This window comes from Colius striatus, chromosome 4 (assembly GCF_028858725.1).
Source record: "Colius striatus isolate bColStr4 chromosome 4, bColStr4.1.hap1, whole genome shotgun sequence".
NCBI lineage: Eukaryota > Metazoa > Chordata > Aves > Coliiformes > Coliidae > Colius > Colius striatus.
Window position 1 is genome coordinate 58,192,636 of NC_084762.1, and position 17,286 is coordinate 58,209,921.

The 17,286-nt window shown below is 40.0% G+C and overlaps 1 protein-coding gene across 1 annotated transcript in view; it reads right to left on the reverse strand.

Moving 5' to 3' along the window:
- Nucleotides 1-16,437, reverse strand: part of NSMAF (neutral sphingomyelinase activation associated factor) — a 39,732-nt gene extending 23,295 nt beyond the window's left edge. Inside the window, exons 1-6 of the mRNA XM_061995275.1 lie at nt 16,283-16,437; nt 5,265-5,354; nt 5,087-5,165; nt 4,930-4,997; nt 4,804-4,840; nt 975-1,025 (exon numbers count right to left, since the gene is read on the reverse strand). Of these exons, the coding sequence (XP_061851259.1) occupies nt 975-1,025; nt 4,804-4,840; nt 4,930-4,997; nt 5,087-5,165; nt 5,265-5,354; nt 16,283-16,335 (378 nt within the window). The 5' untranslated portion in view covers nt 16,336-16,437. The remainder of the gene's footprint in view (nt 1-974; nt 1,026-4,803; nt 4,841-4,929; nt 4,998-5,086; nt 5,166-5,264; nt 5,355-16,282) is intronic.
- Nucleotides 16,438-17,286: the final 849 nt, after the last annotated feature.

Genomic DNA, 17,286 nt, shown 5'->3' on the forward strand with positions numbered 1-17,286 from the left:
AACTGGCAATGATTTAAGCAGAAGATATTCAGCAGGAACAGAAAAAGTTCTGAAATGACTGAAGGCAAACTAGATTCCTTGGTTTAATATGAAGAAACATAGCTGCACTTTTTGGAAGTAAATTGTCACATTTGACTGTCAGGAACGGACTGGTTGGACTAGATGATCTCTAAAAGTCCCTTCCAACCCCTACCATTCTGTGATTCTGAATGTTTTAGTTATGAATGAATCTTGACTTAGGAGAAAATACAGTGAATAGCCTCCCACTCAGACCTTCGGATGCTTTTCTTTTTCACTCTGTTGGCAGTGTGATAAGATTGTTGTGGGATACCTAATAAATCTTGCATATGGAACCAAAACACAAAACAGAAGGGCTAGAATGGAAAACACACAAAAAATTAACAACATAAACCAAACAAAATTTAAAACATCCTAGTTCAGAGACAGATCTAACCATGAAACCAATCCAAAGCAGTCATTGAAAGAACAGAGATCATCTCTTGCCTCTTTGCTGTTCGTTACAGTAATGTAAATTTATGGACTCTGTCATTCTTGAAGTGTCTTACTTGAACAAATATGTTGAGAAAAGTAACTCCTGTCTACTCCTACTCTTGGGCAAATATGGTGTTTAATGATTTTGCATTTTCATTCCGTGTTTGTGACTTATACCATCTCACATTCCAGGTGAAAATCCTGTATTTCTATGTTTTGTAATATCCGGGCTCAGAATCAGAGCAGACCTATTCCGTCAGCAGAAAGCTACCAGAAGTAACCAATACGTCCTCCAAGAAATATCACAAACCCATTAAGGAAGAATTCGGACGTTTGTTTTACCAATATGAACAAATCAGTATTTCTTTTAAAGTTTTATGGTCATGTTCTTCACATTATAATTATCTTACTCTTTCAGAAATGAGAACATAAATCCTTGCAAAACATTAGTTTGCTAAAAATAACAAAAAATATATACTTACTCTTACTGTTTTATAGGGTGCAATAATGTTTCTTTCTTTAATGAGAAAAACCTGTAAGAGTAGGAGATGTTACAATTTCAATTCTTAAAAAAAATAAAATAAATCAAAAGTACTGATAAAGACAAAACTAAGAACATTGCTTAAGCAAGTAAAGCACTGGGTTACAATATCCTGCTTCAGCTACTGCACATTAACTACAGAAAAACAATGATCTTTTGTAGTAGCTAACTGCAAGAAAGGCAAGTGTCCAATTTAGTCCAAAGGCTTATTTACTTATGTAGTTGGGGTTTTATTCTAATCATATGATCCTCAAGGAATTGCAAACATTAAAGGCAATATGCACAACCATCAATCTAATCCCATTCAATGGAAAGACTCTCCCCCTGTTTTCTTCTGGTGGTTCATGTCCTTAAGATCTTGTCGTGAGGGGAATTACCCTACATGGGCAACTGAAAAACTACTGAGTAAACCTCTCCAAGTTAACCAAGTCTTACACTGACAAATATTTTGCTTCCAGTCCCAACCACCATAAACAACAGATTTTCTTTCTCATCCCACAGCATGTTTTTGAACAGCTTTGCTCCCCTGATACTAGTCTCACATTGGAAGGGATCTTCTCTCCCTAAAATATAAAACTACTTTCCTTCCCCAGACCATTTCTCACAACTCCTATAGAAAGACTTGACCACTAACATATTGATTTGTGAGTATCATCTTATTGTCTGCTATCTGAAAGAAGGTAGACCAGAAATAAGCTGTGGTTTTGATTCATTGGTAGGGTAGGCTCAAGCTTGCTAAATCTTAGGCCTAAGTGTAAGACTTGGGATTGGTTCTGAGCTGTACAAACCATAATGGACTGAAAGGAACTACCAACCATCTTCTACTCCATGGCTCAAGAGACTTGGCTGATCTAAGGGCCTTTTCCAGTGCCTCAGTTTGCTTCCTACATCTAGGACACCTGTGATTCTACACCCCAAAGCACTGAGACAGCAGCCTCAAACCAAGAGCAAATATTATATTTCAAAGAACATTTGCTACACCATTCTGTAGCCAGATGGCTTCTGGCTGGCATGTACAGCCTTCCTACTTCCCACTGTCTGACAACAGAGTCAACCTTCACCTCACAACCCCTCACAGCCCCATGCAGCTAAAAGAAAGTGAGTGGTGTGCTTAGAAGCCAACTTCTCAGCATGCCTCTCCAAGAGTTACATTAAAAAAGAATGGCAATTAGTGCCTTTCACCTGACATTAGCATGCACAGATCTGAATCAGGCCATAGCATAATAGGAATCAGAGTTAAGAGACACCTGCTTTGCACTCAGATCACTCTTCTGCAGGAAAATTAAACATTTTTCTACACTGAGAGCCCTAAATTACATGAAAAAGTAGACAAATACAAAAAGTAATTTTTAGCATACTCTATTCAGCTCCTATTTTGAAGGATTTGTCATCTATTGGGAAAAAATGCTGAAAAAATCTCCAATTTGCTGTACATTACAACCATTATGCTGCCCATTACGTAAGGCTTCCTATTCAGTCACACATTAAGAATTTTCTTTTTGAGACTGTAAAAACAAAGATGTTTAAGATGCTACAATTATGTACTACGTGGAGTTTCTTACAAGGCAGAAACTGTACTTAAAATAAAAAAAAATATTAACAATTAGATCGTGATTTGTCGTAAGTACAACTAGCAAGTACTTCACACTTGAATGTCCCTGTTGTTTTCATACAGTCACCAGCATTTATCAATCCAGCTCACTATCTCATAACATTTCCCCACAGACAAGGGGATGACTGGCAAGCTACACACAGGAGGGACAGGGAGTAGGAGGTACTAACCAAACTTGCCATTTTAAAAGGCAATTCTCCTTTTCTATAATCATTATTATAACCAATGGCACAGAATCGAGCTAGAGGCCTGTGGCCAGTGGAGTTCCACAGGGATCGGTTCTGTAGCCAGTCTTGTTCAACATCTTCATCAATGACCTGGATGAGGGGACAGAGGGTACCCTCAGCAAGTTGGCTGATGACACCAAACTGGGAGGACTGGCTGATTCCCCAGAAGGCTGTGCTGCCATTCAGCAGGATCTCGATCGGCTTGAGAGTTGGGCAGAGAGGAACCTCATGAGGTTCAACAAGGACAAGTGCAGAGTCCTGCATCTGGGAAGGAACAACCCCATGCACCAGTACAGGCTGGGGATCAAACTGCTGAAGAGCAGCTCTGCAGAGAGAGACCTGGGAGTCCTGGTTGATGATAAACTAACTATGAGCCAGCAATGTGCCCTTGTAGCCAAGAAGGCCAATGGCATTCTGGGATGCATCAAGAAGAGTGTGGCCAGCAGGTCAAGGGAGGTTCTTCTCCCCCTCTACTCTGCAGTGGTGAGGCATCATCTGGAGTCCTGTGTCCAGTTCTGGCCTCCTCAGCTCAAGAGGGACAGGGAAGTGCTGGAGAGAGTCCAGCGCAGGGCCATCAAGACGATCAGGGGACTGGAACATCTTTCATACGAGGAAAGGCTGTGGGAACTGGGGCTGTTTAGTCTGGAGAAGAGGAGATTGAGGGGTGATCTTATTAACATTTATAAATATCTAAAGGGTGGGTGGCAGGAATTTGGGGTATCTCTTTTTTCTATTGTAGCTAGCAACAGGACAAGGGGTAATGGGATGAAGCTGGAACACAAAAAGTACCATTTAAACATAAGAAAAAAGTATTTCACTGTGAGGGTGACTGAGCAGTGGAACAGGCTGCCCAGGGAGGGTGTGGAGCCTCCTTCCTTGGAGGTCTTCAAGACCCACCTGGACATGTTCCTATGCAACCTGATCTAGGTGGACCTGCTTCTTCAGGGGGATCTCTAAAGGTCCCTTCCAACCCCTACCATTCTGTGATTCTGTGATTTTTTTTCTTTAGAATATATACTAATGATGTATGGTGGAGTAACTGCATAGAACACTTTGAAATATTTTTTCAAAAAAAAACACTTAATACACAAAAGCCTGTCAACACAAGACACATCCTGAGTACAGAATACTCTTCACAGAAGCACTTTCAAGGTGAAATTAGATATACTGATTACTTTAACACAGTCCACAAGCTTCTTGACCTCAGTTTTGACTGCAGCAGCACCTAGCTGAGAAAGGCTATTCATATTAGGTATTGATAAACAGAGATTTAAAAAAGATGCTAGAATGTTTATAAAGGATATTTCCCACCTCATCTCCGTTCTTTCTTTAAATTAAAACACAAACAATTTTTTGAAACTTTTACAGCTTTGGAACACCTATCAGCTAAAATTTCTCAAAGCTTGAAGTATATTCCCTTGGTTAACATTAAGTATGTACAAAGCGAAGTTAATCACAAGTCATAACTGAAACTTGAGCTCAACATTTCAGGACTGAAAATTATTTGGTGGACATACAGCACTGCCCAATGTTTTCACAAAGCTTAACTGCTAGGATTAAGAGGGGTTTGCTGTTATCGGTGCACACACAGAAAGCAGAATCAAGCCATACAGCAAGACCAAAACAAGGATGATTAATAACCAATCTAATTTCAGTCTATTCTTCCTTTCCCTTCAATTCTAAAATTACTCTAAGTTCCATCATGAAACAGTGCAAAAAGTTCACTTTCTGAAATTAGTGGCTTAATGAAGTCATTAACAATTTGAAATTTCCAGCATCGACAGCTTCACACTAATGATAAGGTTTTGACACTAATTAGTTGTGTTTCCAGTTAATCCCTCACCTTAAAAGTCTAACTTCAAAAAATATACCGTTAAAGAATGTAACCTTACTCATTCATGCATCAAGAATTGGTTATGTGCAGGTCTTACCTGGTTACATACAACAGAAATCCCTCCAGATGTATCCCTAAAAAGTAAATAAGATATATGAAGAGATGGACAGTTCAGCTTTAAAAAGTGTTAAATACATATATACAGTAACTTAAATTTACATACCTTGCAAAAGGATTCTTTGCTTCATTATCTTCTGGGGCTTTTATACTAATGCAGTCTCTCAGTGGTATCTACAGCAAGTTATAAAAATACACACACCTTAAAAGCTTTTCAAAGAGAATCTTAAGTTATCAAGAAACTGTAAGTTTGCACTACTTACCTTGATAATGGGTTGGATGTTGTCATCGGGTTCAAAAATTATTGACTTTGAACAGATTTTTAGAGAGCCTCTGAATTTTCTACAAGGAACAATAAAAAAGGAAACAGTTGTGCATGAGCTAAGAGATACACGAGCCTAGAATGACTCCAGTAAATTGATATATGTAAGAGTTTTGTACCTTTCATCTCTGCAACCTTTATTTATAACATGATTAGCTGTGTGCTGTTCAAAGTAATATTCTTCCAGGTTAAGAAGAAGCAGTGAAAATCTGCAAATTAAACCAAAAGATTTATTTTAAAGAGATAACACAATCAGAGTTAGCATTTTTAATAAAACAGATCAAATGCTCGAGAAGTCTTCACTGATTTCCCTGCCATGCCCCACATGCCAGGAATGAATTAATTTAAAATTTTTTTTAAAGGAACAAAGACATGTACAAATGAAGAAGACCCAACTCATGCTCTTCCAGCATATAGGGTCTGATGCTTGATTCTTTTAATGTGTCTCAGGTGGGAACTATCCTAACATAGCCAGGTTTTCCTCACAGTAAACACTAGTTCAGCCCTGATCAGTGTATGCCAGTCAAAATTTGCAGTGATATAAAAGGAGCTTGGAACAGAGGAGGTTAGAGCTTTCTGAAGCAAAGCCAAATTACATTGGTCTAAAGTGTTAAATGAAAACACAGTCACTGTTTTTACAGCACAGCTGAGCACTCAATGGACACCCTCCGAGAGCCACATTGCAGCACTTCCTCTGTACTAGCACCTGGTCAACCCACAGGAAGCCTGTTCATGGACTAACCCAATAGACAACAAACCTCAGAAAAGAAGAAATAACAATAATAAACCTGAAGCTCTCGGAACTATTTAAGTGCAGGATCATAGTAACTTCACTGCTGCTACGAAGTAAATGCAGCTAGATTTGATATAACAAGAAACAGTGTTTTCTATCCACTTGAAAAACAGCTGAGATTAAAACTCACTAACTTCACTAACAGGGTGAATGCCAGGTCACCTACTTGTTTCAGCTCTGGGGAATGCCAGTGGGTATTGGCACAGCAGGAGGAGTAGAAACATATCACTTCAGTTGGAAGTAAAACAGCTTGTTTGTGTGTAGTGGTGCCTCATCTGCTGAAGTCCTTGGTATTTATTTACACCACGCTTTCAGCTTTTTGTACTGTGTTCATGATGTACTTCATGAGAAATGCCCATGACAATGCTAATAAATGCCAAGTGTCCCCACAGCAGTACTCAAACAGCAGTAAACATGTCAAGAGTTCACAAAATGAACTGAATGTACTCAATACTCTGTTCGTTAAGAAAGTATATTTCACAACAGAAAAAACAGCATTATTGGAAAATACATCTTGTTTGTGTAAGATTTGTGTGGTGTCTGTTATATTAAACAGAACAATAAAGGTTTACTGTAACTACAAGTCAAAGCTACAACTCAAAACTGCCTGTGTGTCCAAGACACTTTATCTCAATGGCCTGCTGCTTTTACAAAACAGCATTACCTTTACCTCTCCTCTCCTGAAAAAGGGCATTTTATGATGCCATTAAGAAACAACTAATGTTAAAGTGTTAGGAAAACATATGAGCTAGAACAGTATATGCCATATAAAACTTCCCAAGAAAATTCAACACAAATCTCAAAAACTCTATTCAGCCTCTACCTGTTCTGAGTATCTTGTTTCCAATGGGGTTTTAGAATATGTGATGGCAAAGCCCTTTTCTCAGAAGGTGTCACTTCAGTAGCCCTGTTTTTCTGAGAAGTCTGTTTTTCAAACCTACTGCCACTTATAAAAGCATTGTCTATTAACAGGTGTAAATTGAATTTTCAACTTTGAGGCCTTGATGTCTTCAAATATGACAAATCATTCCTTTCATATTTATTTTTATCACTCATTTTCAGGAAGCTAATCTATAAAGTCTAGTTCTGCATTTTAAAGACAAAAAACCTCACTAGGAAGTCTACCAGCTAAGGGGGAAAGGGAGTACAAAACCACAGCAGTGTTCACTTAGTTACCATTAAATTTTTTTTTCCCAACACATTGTCCATTTGTAATCATGTGGAACAAACTTGAAGTTTCTGGGATTTTGCAAACTCAGGTCTAGCAAGTGCTATCACATTTTGACTGTAAGCTTTATAATAAAGATACATTAGGATACATAAAGAGCCATTCAACATTAATGTTTTCCTTTCTAGTATATATAAGCATACACATGGAGCTTATTATCCACAACCTGAAATATTTAAATTTTAAAAGTTAAGAACAAAGGTAATATCCAGATTTGTTTGGATTTAAAAAAAAAAACACAAAAAATCCTTCTACTCTATTCCATTAGGGAACAACCTGCTTCAGAGAAATGATGTTCATGGTCCCACAACTTTTCTTCCAAGAAAACTGATAACACTTGGTCAAGAGAACTCAATTTCTGGAATTCCTCATCCTTGGTCTCTTTCCTTTGACTTAACCTATTCTTTTGACAAACTCACAACATCTTTATACTCTTTCCAGATTCACCTGTTGGCAGCGCTGGTAATTACTGGACTTAAAGCTTTTGGTAAATACAGAAATCCTTCCTACATTTCAGATAAGTCATATTTTTAAAACAAAACAATTGCTCTGTTATTCACAGTAACTACAACTTGCTCATATAAGAAAAAAAATACAGAAGCCAATAAAGTTCTCTTTCAACTTTTTTTCCCCTAAAAAATTTTGTATCTTTATACTCAGTACTTTATGCATCAAGTCACCTTCCCATAACTAAAAGCTGTGAGCTACTAGAAAGAATTTGAGGTACTTTTCCCAGCATCATCCACACTCTTACTAAATCAGATTTTATGAAAAGAAAAATGCACAAGGTATGCACAAAACCTCAAGATGAACTCTTCAGATAGGGTAATTAGGTACTGTGGGAAATTGTATGTTTCCTCCTTTTTAAAGACAAAATTTAGCTGTAGCATTCAGTTGACCATTTTGCTATTAGTCTCTTTGCGTTGCTTCCACGTAACTACTCACTATCGTGTTCTACAGAGACAGCATCACTGTAAAGCAAATTGCTGGAGACCATCAATCTCCTGTGTTTTGACCTCATGCTCACTTGATCCCAGCTTTGCCGTCTTAAAAAATGGTTGTATTGCTGGCAGCTGTTAAAGCATTTTTTTCCAAACATTATGTATCATAAAGGCAGAGTGCATTTTCTCATTGCTCTCCACAGAGCCTTCCAGACAGTTCTACAGTCTCTTCCAAGCATTTCTTATTTGTTGTTACTCTCCTACTTGCAAGTCCATTTGCTAACTGCGTTTTCCTATATTCCCAGGCTGCCATGACTCACTTCTGCAGGTAGAGCCAGACATCAAACCTCTACAAATACAATCACCCATCTCTATACTTCTCAAGCAGCCAGTGCAACTGGGTCAAACTTATAGCTTGTCCAAAGATTGTCACAAAATCTGCATCTCTCAAAAATCTGCTTTTCTTGGCCATAAAGTAACCCGCAAATCACGATTTCACTATCTGCTTCTTCACCAGGACAAAGTAACATATGATTAAAGACATCATTAGTTAAGAAGATACACTGCTAGTCTTTTTCCTGGAGTACAGCTGTTTGCATACACATAAAAATCTATCTTTGACTTTTTTTCATGATACTGCCAGTGTGTTCCAGCTCTCCAGAGCCTTTTGCATTTGCTTTTCTCTTGCTGCTCACTTTCAATCACTCATGACAACAGCCCCTCTTGCCTTTGTTTCTACAAATATGTTTTGAAGTTCTAGTTATGATACTGTACTTAGACTAAAATTTTCAGACTTGCACCTCAACTACTGGCTAACAAACCTAGATCAGTTCAAGTTACCACTAATTATGAACTTTGGAGATTTTATGAAGCATGATCTCTGGAACAACCTTTTAGAATTTCTCCCCTCATCTCAGTCCTTCAGTACTTACATCTCATTAGTCTGCGTTAATGACCCATATGATTGTCAAAGAGTGGAAAAGTCAAGTTTCATCAGATGCTACTAGAACACAGTCTGTGCTTTTTATTTTCAAATAACAGACTTCTTCCATGTAAATAAACAGACCCACTGCCACTTATTTTATCAACAAGGTCTCTCTTGAGAGCCATCACTGCACACAATGATACTTCAGGCTTACCAGGAAGTTTAACAATTATTTACAGATAGCAAGGGAACAGATCAGTTCTGGAATGTTGCACGAGCAGGCAAACACATTGCTGTGAAGGCCTGAAAAGACAAAAAAATCAATCACAATAGCTATACAATTAAAACAATGAGGATCTGCAACATACAACTAAACTGTTGGACTTTAGGCTGACTGTCTTCCAAAGACTTCAAGAAGGTATTCCAAATACATTTGTGATATCAAGATGACTGACGTACAAAATTTATATACTATCAACTGCTCTGTAGTCCTACAAGAAGAATCAGGATGCACACTTAGTATAGATCTTAAATAGTAATTTAATTCTTCTGTACATGACAGGAGAGAAAAAACCCAACAAATATGAGTAGGAAGAGAATGCATGATACCCTGTATAAGGAACTGATCAAATCTGCAACAGTTGAGCACTGTATTTTAGACTTGATCCACTGAGCAGCTGTACTGTCCCTCGTGCTGAGCAATTAACAGCACTTGCTGATAGCTTATGACTTATTACATCACTGTGCAAGAACAGCCTGGATCCCAAAGCCAGTATCAAGTCAAGTAAGACTAAGCAAGTCTGTTCCAAGTCTACTCTCCCTTGCCTTTAAGTCTGACCCCAAGACATACCCACCTCCTCCCCTCAAGCTTCGCAATTAGCCAGGAAAACCAGTCATCCAGTGAGAAAGACAACTTCAAGAACACAATTGGCTCCTCCTCAAACAACAAAGAAAACTGTTAAAAAAGTTTTGCCCTCCAAAAAACCTTAATTATGAGCTGGGAAATGTACAAAAAAGCTACTATATCTAAAATGAAAAAGGGGCTTTGAGTTTTTAAATCATTATTGAACTTCTAAATTATAAGCAAGAACAAGTATCTGAAAAAAAAAAAAAACCCCGAGTTCTGGTTCTAACACAAACAGTTGTATTCTTTACTATAAAGATCAAAGGGATATTTACATTTGCCTGATGCCCTCAAACTTTGTACTCCTGTGATACAGTAATAATCAAATATCAGAAACTATTGTGTTTCAAGAGTAAAGGAGCAAGTTTGAGATTTTTCTTATTGGCAAATGGTTCTTTTACTCCATTTTCAAAATGCATAACCCAATTGTTAATTGAAACTTCACAAGTATAAATTATTAATCAGCTGCTATTAAAAGTGTACTTAGAGAACAGTAATGCTGTATCTTCTCTTGGAAAGCAACTAAAATATTTATTGATGCAAATTCTTTTAAAATCAAACCATAAAACTCACACCTGAAAGTGTAATACAGGATATTTTTATATTGGCTTCTTAATAAAGACACATTTCACAAGTTTATGTTTACAAATTTTGTTGTCACCATGGCATTTCAATGTTTTGTAACAGACTGATGAAGTTAGTAAGACACAATCATGTCTTCAGGGATCATTTATCATTTTCTCCTGTACATTGAACTTGACATATCAGAGTATTAAAAAAACCTCAAATATATTGTTTTGAAAATAACATATAGACACAAATTAGACAAGATTTTCATGGAAACTTCAACCCCATGAAAGTACCTGTAAGGGGGGAAAGAGTTTGAAAGATGTTCAGTGACTTATTGCTTAACAGTCTGGCCTCAAAGTCTCTCCAACAGCAAACAAACTTTCAGAAGACACCCAATAAGCTGCTATTTTCTTCATGCATGTAATCACTTGAAAATTGGAACTTAAAGGCAAAAGAAAAAAAAGAACAGCTTCAGTAGCTCCACCGGTCCAATCTAGCTCATCAACTTGTAATGCCTTAAAAATTATGGAGACCATTCACTTCAGACTGAAGAAGCTACCACATTAGCAGATAAATCAGAACACAAGCTTCTGCTTAGAGCTGAAGAGTTTCCTCAGGACAGATGCAGTAACTCAAATTAGTCCATGAAAGGCAACATGAAGTAACAGAGATGGTATCGTGTAAAGGGGCCGGAGAAAGAACAAGGTGTCCAAGAATGAGACCTTGAAGGGCATAAAGGCTGTTACAGCAGCTCTCGTCAGAGATGCTGAGAAAGAGGTAGCTTCATTGGCCAGGATGAAACAAATTGGTTTCACCATTGCCACCGGGGCAAAGCCTTGAGCTTTACAGTGGGTGGAAGGGCACTGTAGTGGTTACAGCACAGATTCAGTGCAAACCCCACACCTGAAATAAACAGAAGCAGCAGCTTCGGGGGAAATACAGGCTAGGTAAGGGAACTCCAGCAATTCACATAGCTGAAAAAAACCCAGACAACTTTGAAGAACACACAGACTTTCCCAGGTCCAAAACCAGAAGGTTATCAGGTCTGAAAAGGAAGTTTGTTCATCCACAGTTGTGTGCCTCTCTGGGATGTATGTTGGGGGGCAAGGAGAAAGCTACAGATAAGCAGCATAATATAGTCACACCAACACCCTCTGACAAATTTAATGAAGGGCCTAAAAGCTTCTGTGTTGTAACAACTTCAGCTCCCACACAGTGTTAGATGTATACAGATCTGGTGGAATGCACTGTTAATCTTTTAATAATGTATGACAGGCATGTTTGAGCTTAAAAGGCAAGCACTTACACTTAAGGGGTATACTAAAGCATGCTAATGTAATATTGCTTGAATATTTACTTCCAATTCTTGTCTTTGTATTGTCCCAGAAAAAAAAAAAAATAAGAAAATACAAGGAGTTCATATTGGAGTGACATAGAACAGAAATGGTATTGGTCTGAGAAGTAGCTTCACAAAACAGAGAGGGGAGAGAGGAGAAAACAAAACAATCCCCTTGCCAAGAAATACAGAGCTTGATCTATAGCAGCAGAAAGGGGCAACACAGGTAAGACTAGTAAATGAACAAAGCAGAGTTGTCCTCTAAAAAGTTTAAAACAACTTGTTTACCTTTGCCTTTCTCAAGAAGCTCACATATAATTGCCACTCTGAAGAGGGCTGGGGAACATGAGTCAAGAACACACCCAAAACACAGAGGAAAACTAGGCATGACACCAGTAGCAGAAAAAACACTTGAAAAACTTCACCTCATATGATGTCATCCCCTATACACAAGGTTTGGGAACTCAAATGGCACCCAAACATTCCTAGCATTGTTGACAGTATGCAACAGAGGAGCAAATCACACTTCACGAACTACAAGTTATAAGTCCTACCAAGATGCCATAAATTATCCTCCAATTAAAGAGCGTTTTCTATCAGGCTCAGTCTACTTAAGGCTTTAATTTGCTTGATATGTATGTCCCTCTATAATTCAGTCTGAGATCCAACAACATGAGGCAGAGGTAGGAGGAGAAGCACAGAACAAAGCAAGACACTCAATCAATACCAAAAAAATTTAGATACCTTTTAGATACCAATGGCATCTACCAAGTGAAGCACTGCACTATTCAAAATGGACACAGAAATGAATGTGCAGAGATCAACATCTTGACAAAATCTCATTTATACCACCCAGAAAAGGTACCCCATTGATCCAGCTTTAAATTCTTAGCCTGAGGTTGAATTCTTACCATTTCCATCATCCCATCAGAAAGCACCATGCTGGAAATTCACTTGGACACAAGGGTTTTGAGAGACTGATCTAACATACCTTGCATAATCACTTGACCCGTTACTGCAAGCACAATCTTGGTAACGGCAGGACATTGCCAAGGAAGGAAAAGCAGGCCAGCCCAAATCAGCAGCAGCAGCCCACAGCCACGTAAAACCAATTTTAAAATTCAACCTCCTCTTGACAGAATAAAGTATCTCTAGGCCAGCTGCGAGATGCATTTGCTCATGTTTGAATAAAAGCCTTAATTACACACATTTGTCTCAAGAAAGTAAGATAAGGCTACAGTATTAAAAAAAATGTCCCAAGCAACTATCATGCAAAAGATCAACCCGCAGGGCCTACACACTGCCAGCAGGTTGCTTCATGAAAGTGATGCTCCCAGCAGGAGATAAACCCCTTGAACAGGAGGCTGAGCAGCCTGGAAAACAAACCAGCAGAACTATATTATAAAGAGCCTCTGCATCAAGCATTAGATTTGGCCATCTTTGGGCACACCACCAACAGAACTGAGATTTGTAAAGAGAGCAACAACCTGAGTCATGATCACACCATTTAATTTGAGGTTTTGAAACTAAAATTGCTTGTAAAAAAAATAATGTTGAGTATTTTAAAGATTAAATTATGTAAGCATCACTCAACACTTATTAAAAAGGGACATAATATCTCAGCTTTCTTTGCTCCCAGCACCTGGGCAAAGTGAAAATAGATGTTCACCAATACAGGTGTGTCTGAAAAAAATTCCAGATGGAGCGAATCCTGCAGAGTAGGGACATGGATTTGTTGAATCACATGTAAAGTAAAATCGGCTGCTTATTCTCAGTGTGCACCCACAGGACATTTCAGTACTTCATTGTTTTCTCCTAGAAAACTAAATGCAGTCAGAGAAAAAGAGGTTTATGTAACCAAACACTGAAGTGGTCCAACTAATCAATTAAGGGGAAATCATTTTTTGCCTGATCACTTAAAACCAATTTGATCTTTGATCTTTTTCCATTGTATCTAGCAATAGGACAAGGGGTAACAGGATGAAGCTGAAGCACAAGAAGTTCCATTTAAATATAAGAAAAAATATTTCACTGGGAGAGTGACAGAGCCCTGGCACAGGCTGTCCAGGGAGGGTGTGGAGTCTCCTTCCTTGGAGGTCTTCAAGACCCACCTGTACATGTTCCTATGCGACCTGATCTAGGTGGACCTGCTTGAGCAGGGGGGTTGGACTAGATGATCTATAAAGGTCCCTTCTAACCCTACCATTCTATGATTCTATGATCTTCCTTCCCTCCTAAACAACTACATAAGAAGACTAATGTTTTATCTACTAACTTTCACAGTACTCTTAGCCAGGTTTCACATTTTTGAAGAAAGCAATATACAAATAACAACAACTCCAAACAAACAAAACCGCAAACCACACATGAAATGCAGAGTTTCAGAGCATCCTGGTCATCTCACTGGGAAATATCTATGGCAAGATTATGTAAACTATGAGAAATTTTGAAGCAAGGATTCGTGTCTCTGCAACAATTACCTAGCAAGAAGGTGAAAACTCATCAGAGGCTATTCCTTCCATTAAGTGATCTAAAGAGGGTTTGTTTTGGTACAGTTTTAAGGCAGGGCTATAAGGAAAAGAGGACTGAATTTGTTAATTCTCACTTAATATTTCAGAGCCCCAAGCTATTTTAAATCACTTACTGTTTTTTCATATTTCCTAATTTAGAAAAGTACAGGAAGAAAGGAAGGGGGAAAAGATCTGATATAGGGTACAAAATATATTTGCATAAGATAAAAGTAAACTTCTATATCAATTGTTAGGCAAGGGGAAGTAACAAAGAAATGAATGTGCAGGTATTTAGAAAGTAAAAGCTACTAGTGCAAATGAGAACATGAATCGTCTTTCATGAAGTGCTCAAATTACAAACTTAAATATTAAGATCCTAAAATGCTTCCAAATACGAGCAAAGAAAAACATTTCTCATTAGAGACTTTCAACAGCTGCAGATCAGTAATGCTGACAGACAGTGGTATGTTGTTTTCAGAGCTTTTTAGAATGGATTTATATCCTACTTGGGTTCTTTGGGACAAGTCTGATGAGTTCTGTCCTTTTTCTCAGCTTCAAGAAAAAAAAAAATACTAGAATAAAATCTTAACAGACCAATATATTCATTATTCTAACTTCCCTATACTTACGATGTTTTATTTTAAATTAAAAAATTCTTCTCTTTTCCTTCTACACAGGAAGTTTATCCATTATCTCTGCAGCCCCTTGTACACAACTGAAATCATCACAGTGCCCCAAAGCAATAAAAACATACACGAGAAGACAAATAGGTACAAGAAAATAGCTACACAAGAAGCTAGAATAGCTCTGCACATTGAAAACACTTCAAAAGCTGTAGCAGTTTTACAGGCTGAATACCTATGAATCAGAATTTACATAGACAAAGTGAGCCGAGCTCTTTGTCATGTGGTTTTCCAACAAACAATAATGAGTGCTGTGCAGCCAGCAACATCAGGCGCATCAGGAATTTGCGGAGCGCTCACACGGGACTAGCCCGCTGTCAGGCCCGTGTGCCTGCTGCTCCCGAGTTCCTGCAGCATGAGGCAGAGAGCCCCGCTCCCCCCAGAGAAGGCACCCATGTCTCTCCACTGCGTCACCCACACTGACCTGTTGCTGTCACCTTATAGAGAATTCCTACACGGCAATATTAAGATTGCACGTGGGTTTGAAACTTTGTGACAGGCCAAATGCAGATAAGCCACATAAAAGAAAATAAGACACTAGGAAAAAAATATGAGTAAATTCAGGACATAATGGATTACCACTGACATGCCTTTCTTGTATGCCCAGTTAGCCACAGGAACACAAAAATAGATATTATAGTCAGAATGCAGGAACTGGGAAATTGAACTTAACATTTTAAAGAGCCGTGACAGAGTCTGTAATTTAAGGGCTGACAACGTACCGACTATAAAGCTCAGGAAAAAACAAACAAACAAACAAAACAAACTCCACCTATAGCGAAGCAGAATTGTAAGTCCACACCACTAACACGGCTGAGAATAAACAAATAAACAAAAGTCTACACATGCTATTTTTACGCAGTTTACACAAGCTGAGCGGCACTGATTTTTTTTTCTTCTGGGTCTGTTCTACACCCTTTGAATCCTTAACTCTCGGAAATTACTAGCTACTTGATTGAAACAGTGGAACAAGGAGGACGAAGCCCAGCACCACAGCTAGCCGCTGCTGCCCGCTGCGCTCCGCGGGGCCCCGTCGCCGCCGCCCCGGCGCAGTGGGCAGGCCGAGGAGGGGAGGGGAGGAGAGGGGAAGAGGGTGTAGGCCGGGACTTCACGGCACTGGGCCCCCGTTTTGTCGGCAACGGAAAGGACGCGCTTAGCGCTTCCCCGCGGGAGCCGTCCCCACCCCCTCGCCCCCGCTGCGGAGGCCGAGCAGGGGCGGCCGGGGTCGGCGGAGCAGGGCTGCTCACCTTTCCTTGGAGTACAGCTCCCGCTCCAGCCGCCGCTTGCGGATGAAAGCCATGGAGGCGGCCGGCTTCCCTGCCTTTGCCTGCCACCACAGCAGGCCAGGCCAGGCCGCGCCTCAGAGAGGCGGGGAGAGCAGGCCGAGCCGAGGCTGCAGGCAAGCAGGCTGTCAGGCGGGCCCGGTCCAGGGCGCCCGCCCCGTTTATACCGCTGGAGAGGCGGGGGAAGGCGGCCCAAGCCGCCGAGGAAAGGCACTGGGGGCTCTGCGCCCTCGTCCGGGCTGCAGCGTCGCTGCGGCGCTTCAGGGCCTCCGGGACGAGGGGGCTTGGGCCTGGCCGGGACCGCGGAGCTGCTGCAGAGGGGTCCTCGGGGTGAGGCACTCACTATGGGAATGCAGCCGCCCACCTGCACCTCCGTCCCTTTCCTTAAAGCTTCTGCTGCTTTTATTGCTGCTGGCATAGAGGTGCCACCCGTGCCCACGGCACCGTGGTCTAGGTGGGGAAACGCGGGTCTGGGGCAGGCAGGGAGCTGCATGCTTGGGCCCAGCATCACCTTAATGTGTAGACGAAGCCAAGCACACGCTTTTGTTACATACTGAAAGAGTCTTGCTTCCTTGTATTTCAATAAAAGTTGTAAATATGGGATTTCAGTGAGATTCCTTCTACCTGTAATGTGTGTCAGATGCAGCCCGGGCTGGAGGTGAACTTCTGCCAGGTGTTCAAAATAAAAAAAAAAACTTATATGGAAGGGGGAGGTAAACAAAACCCCTCTGTGTTTACTGACAGTTTCCTGTGAGGTAGAAACATACTATTTACGTTTGACATTGACAAGTATTTAAAAGGTGTATGTCATGGGGATGGGGCAGTGATAGGACTAGGGGTAATTAATAGACAAAACCTGGAACACAAAAAGTTCCACTTAAGGAAAAACTTCCTTCCTGTGAGGGTGAGGGAGCCCTGGCTGCCTAGGGAGGGTGTGGAGTTCTCCTCTGGAGGTTTTCAGAACCCCC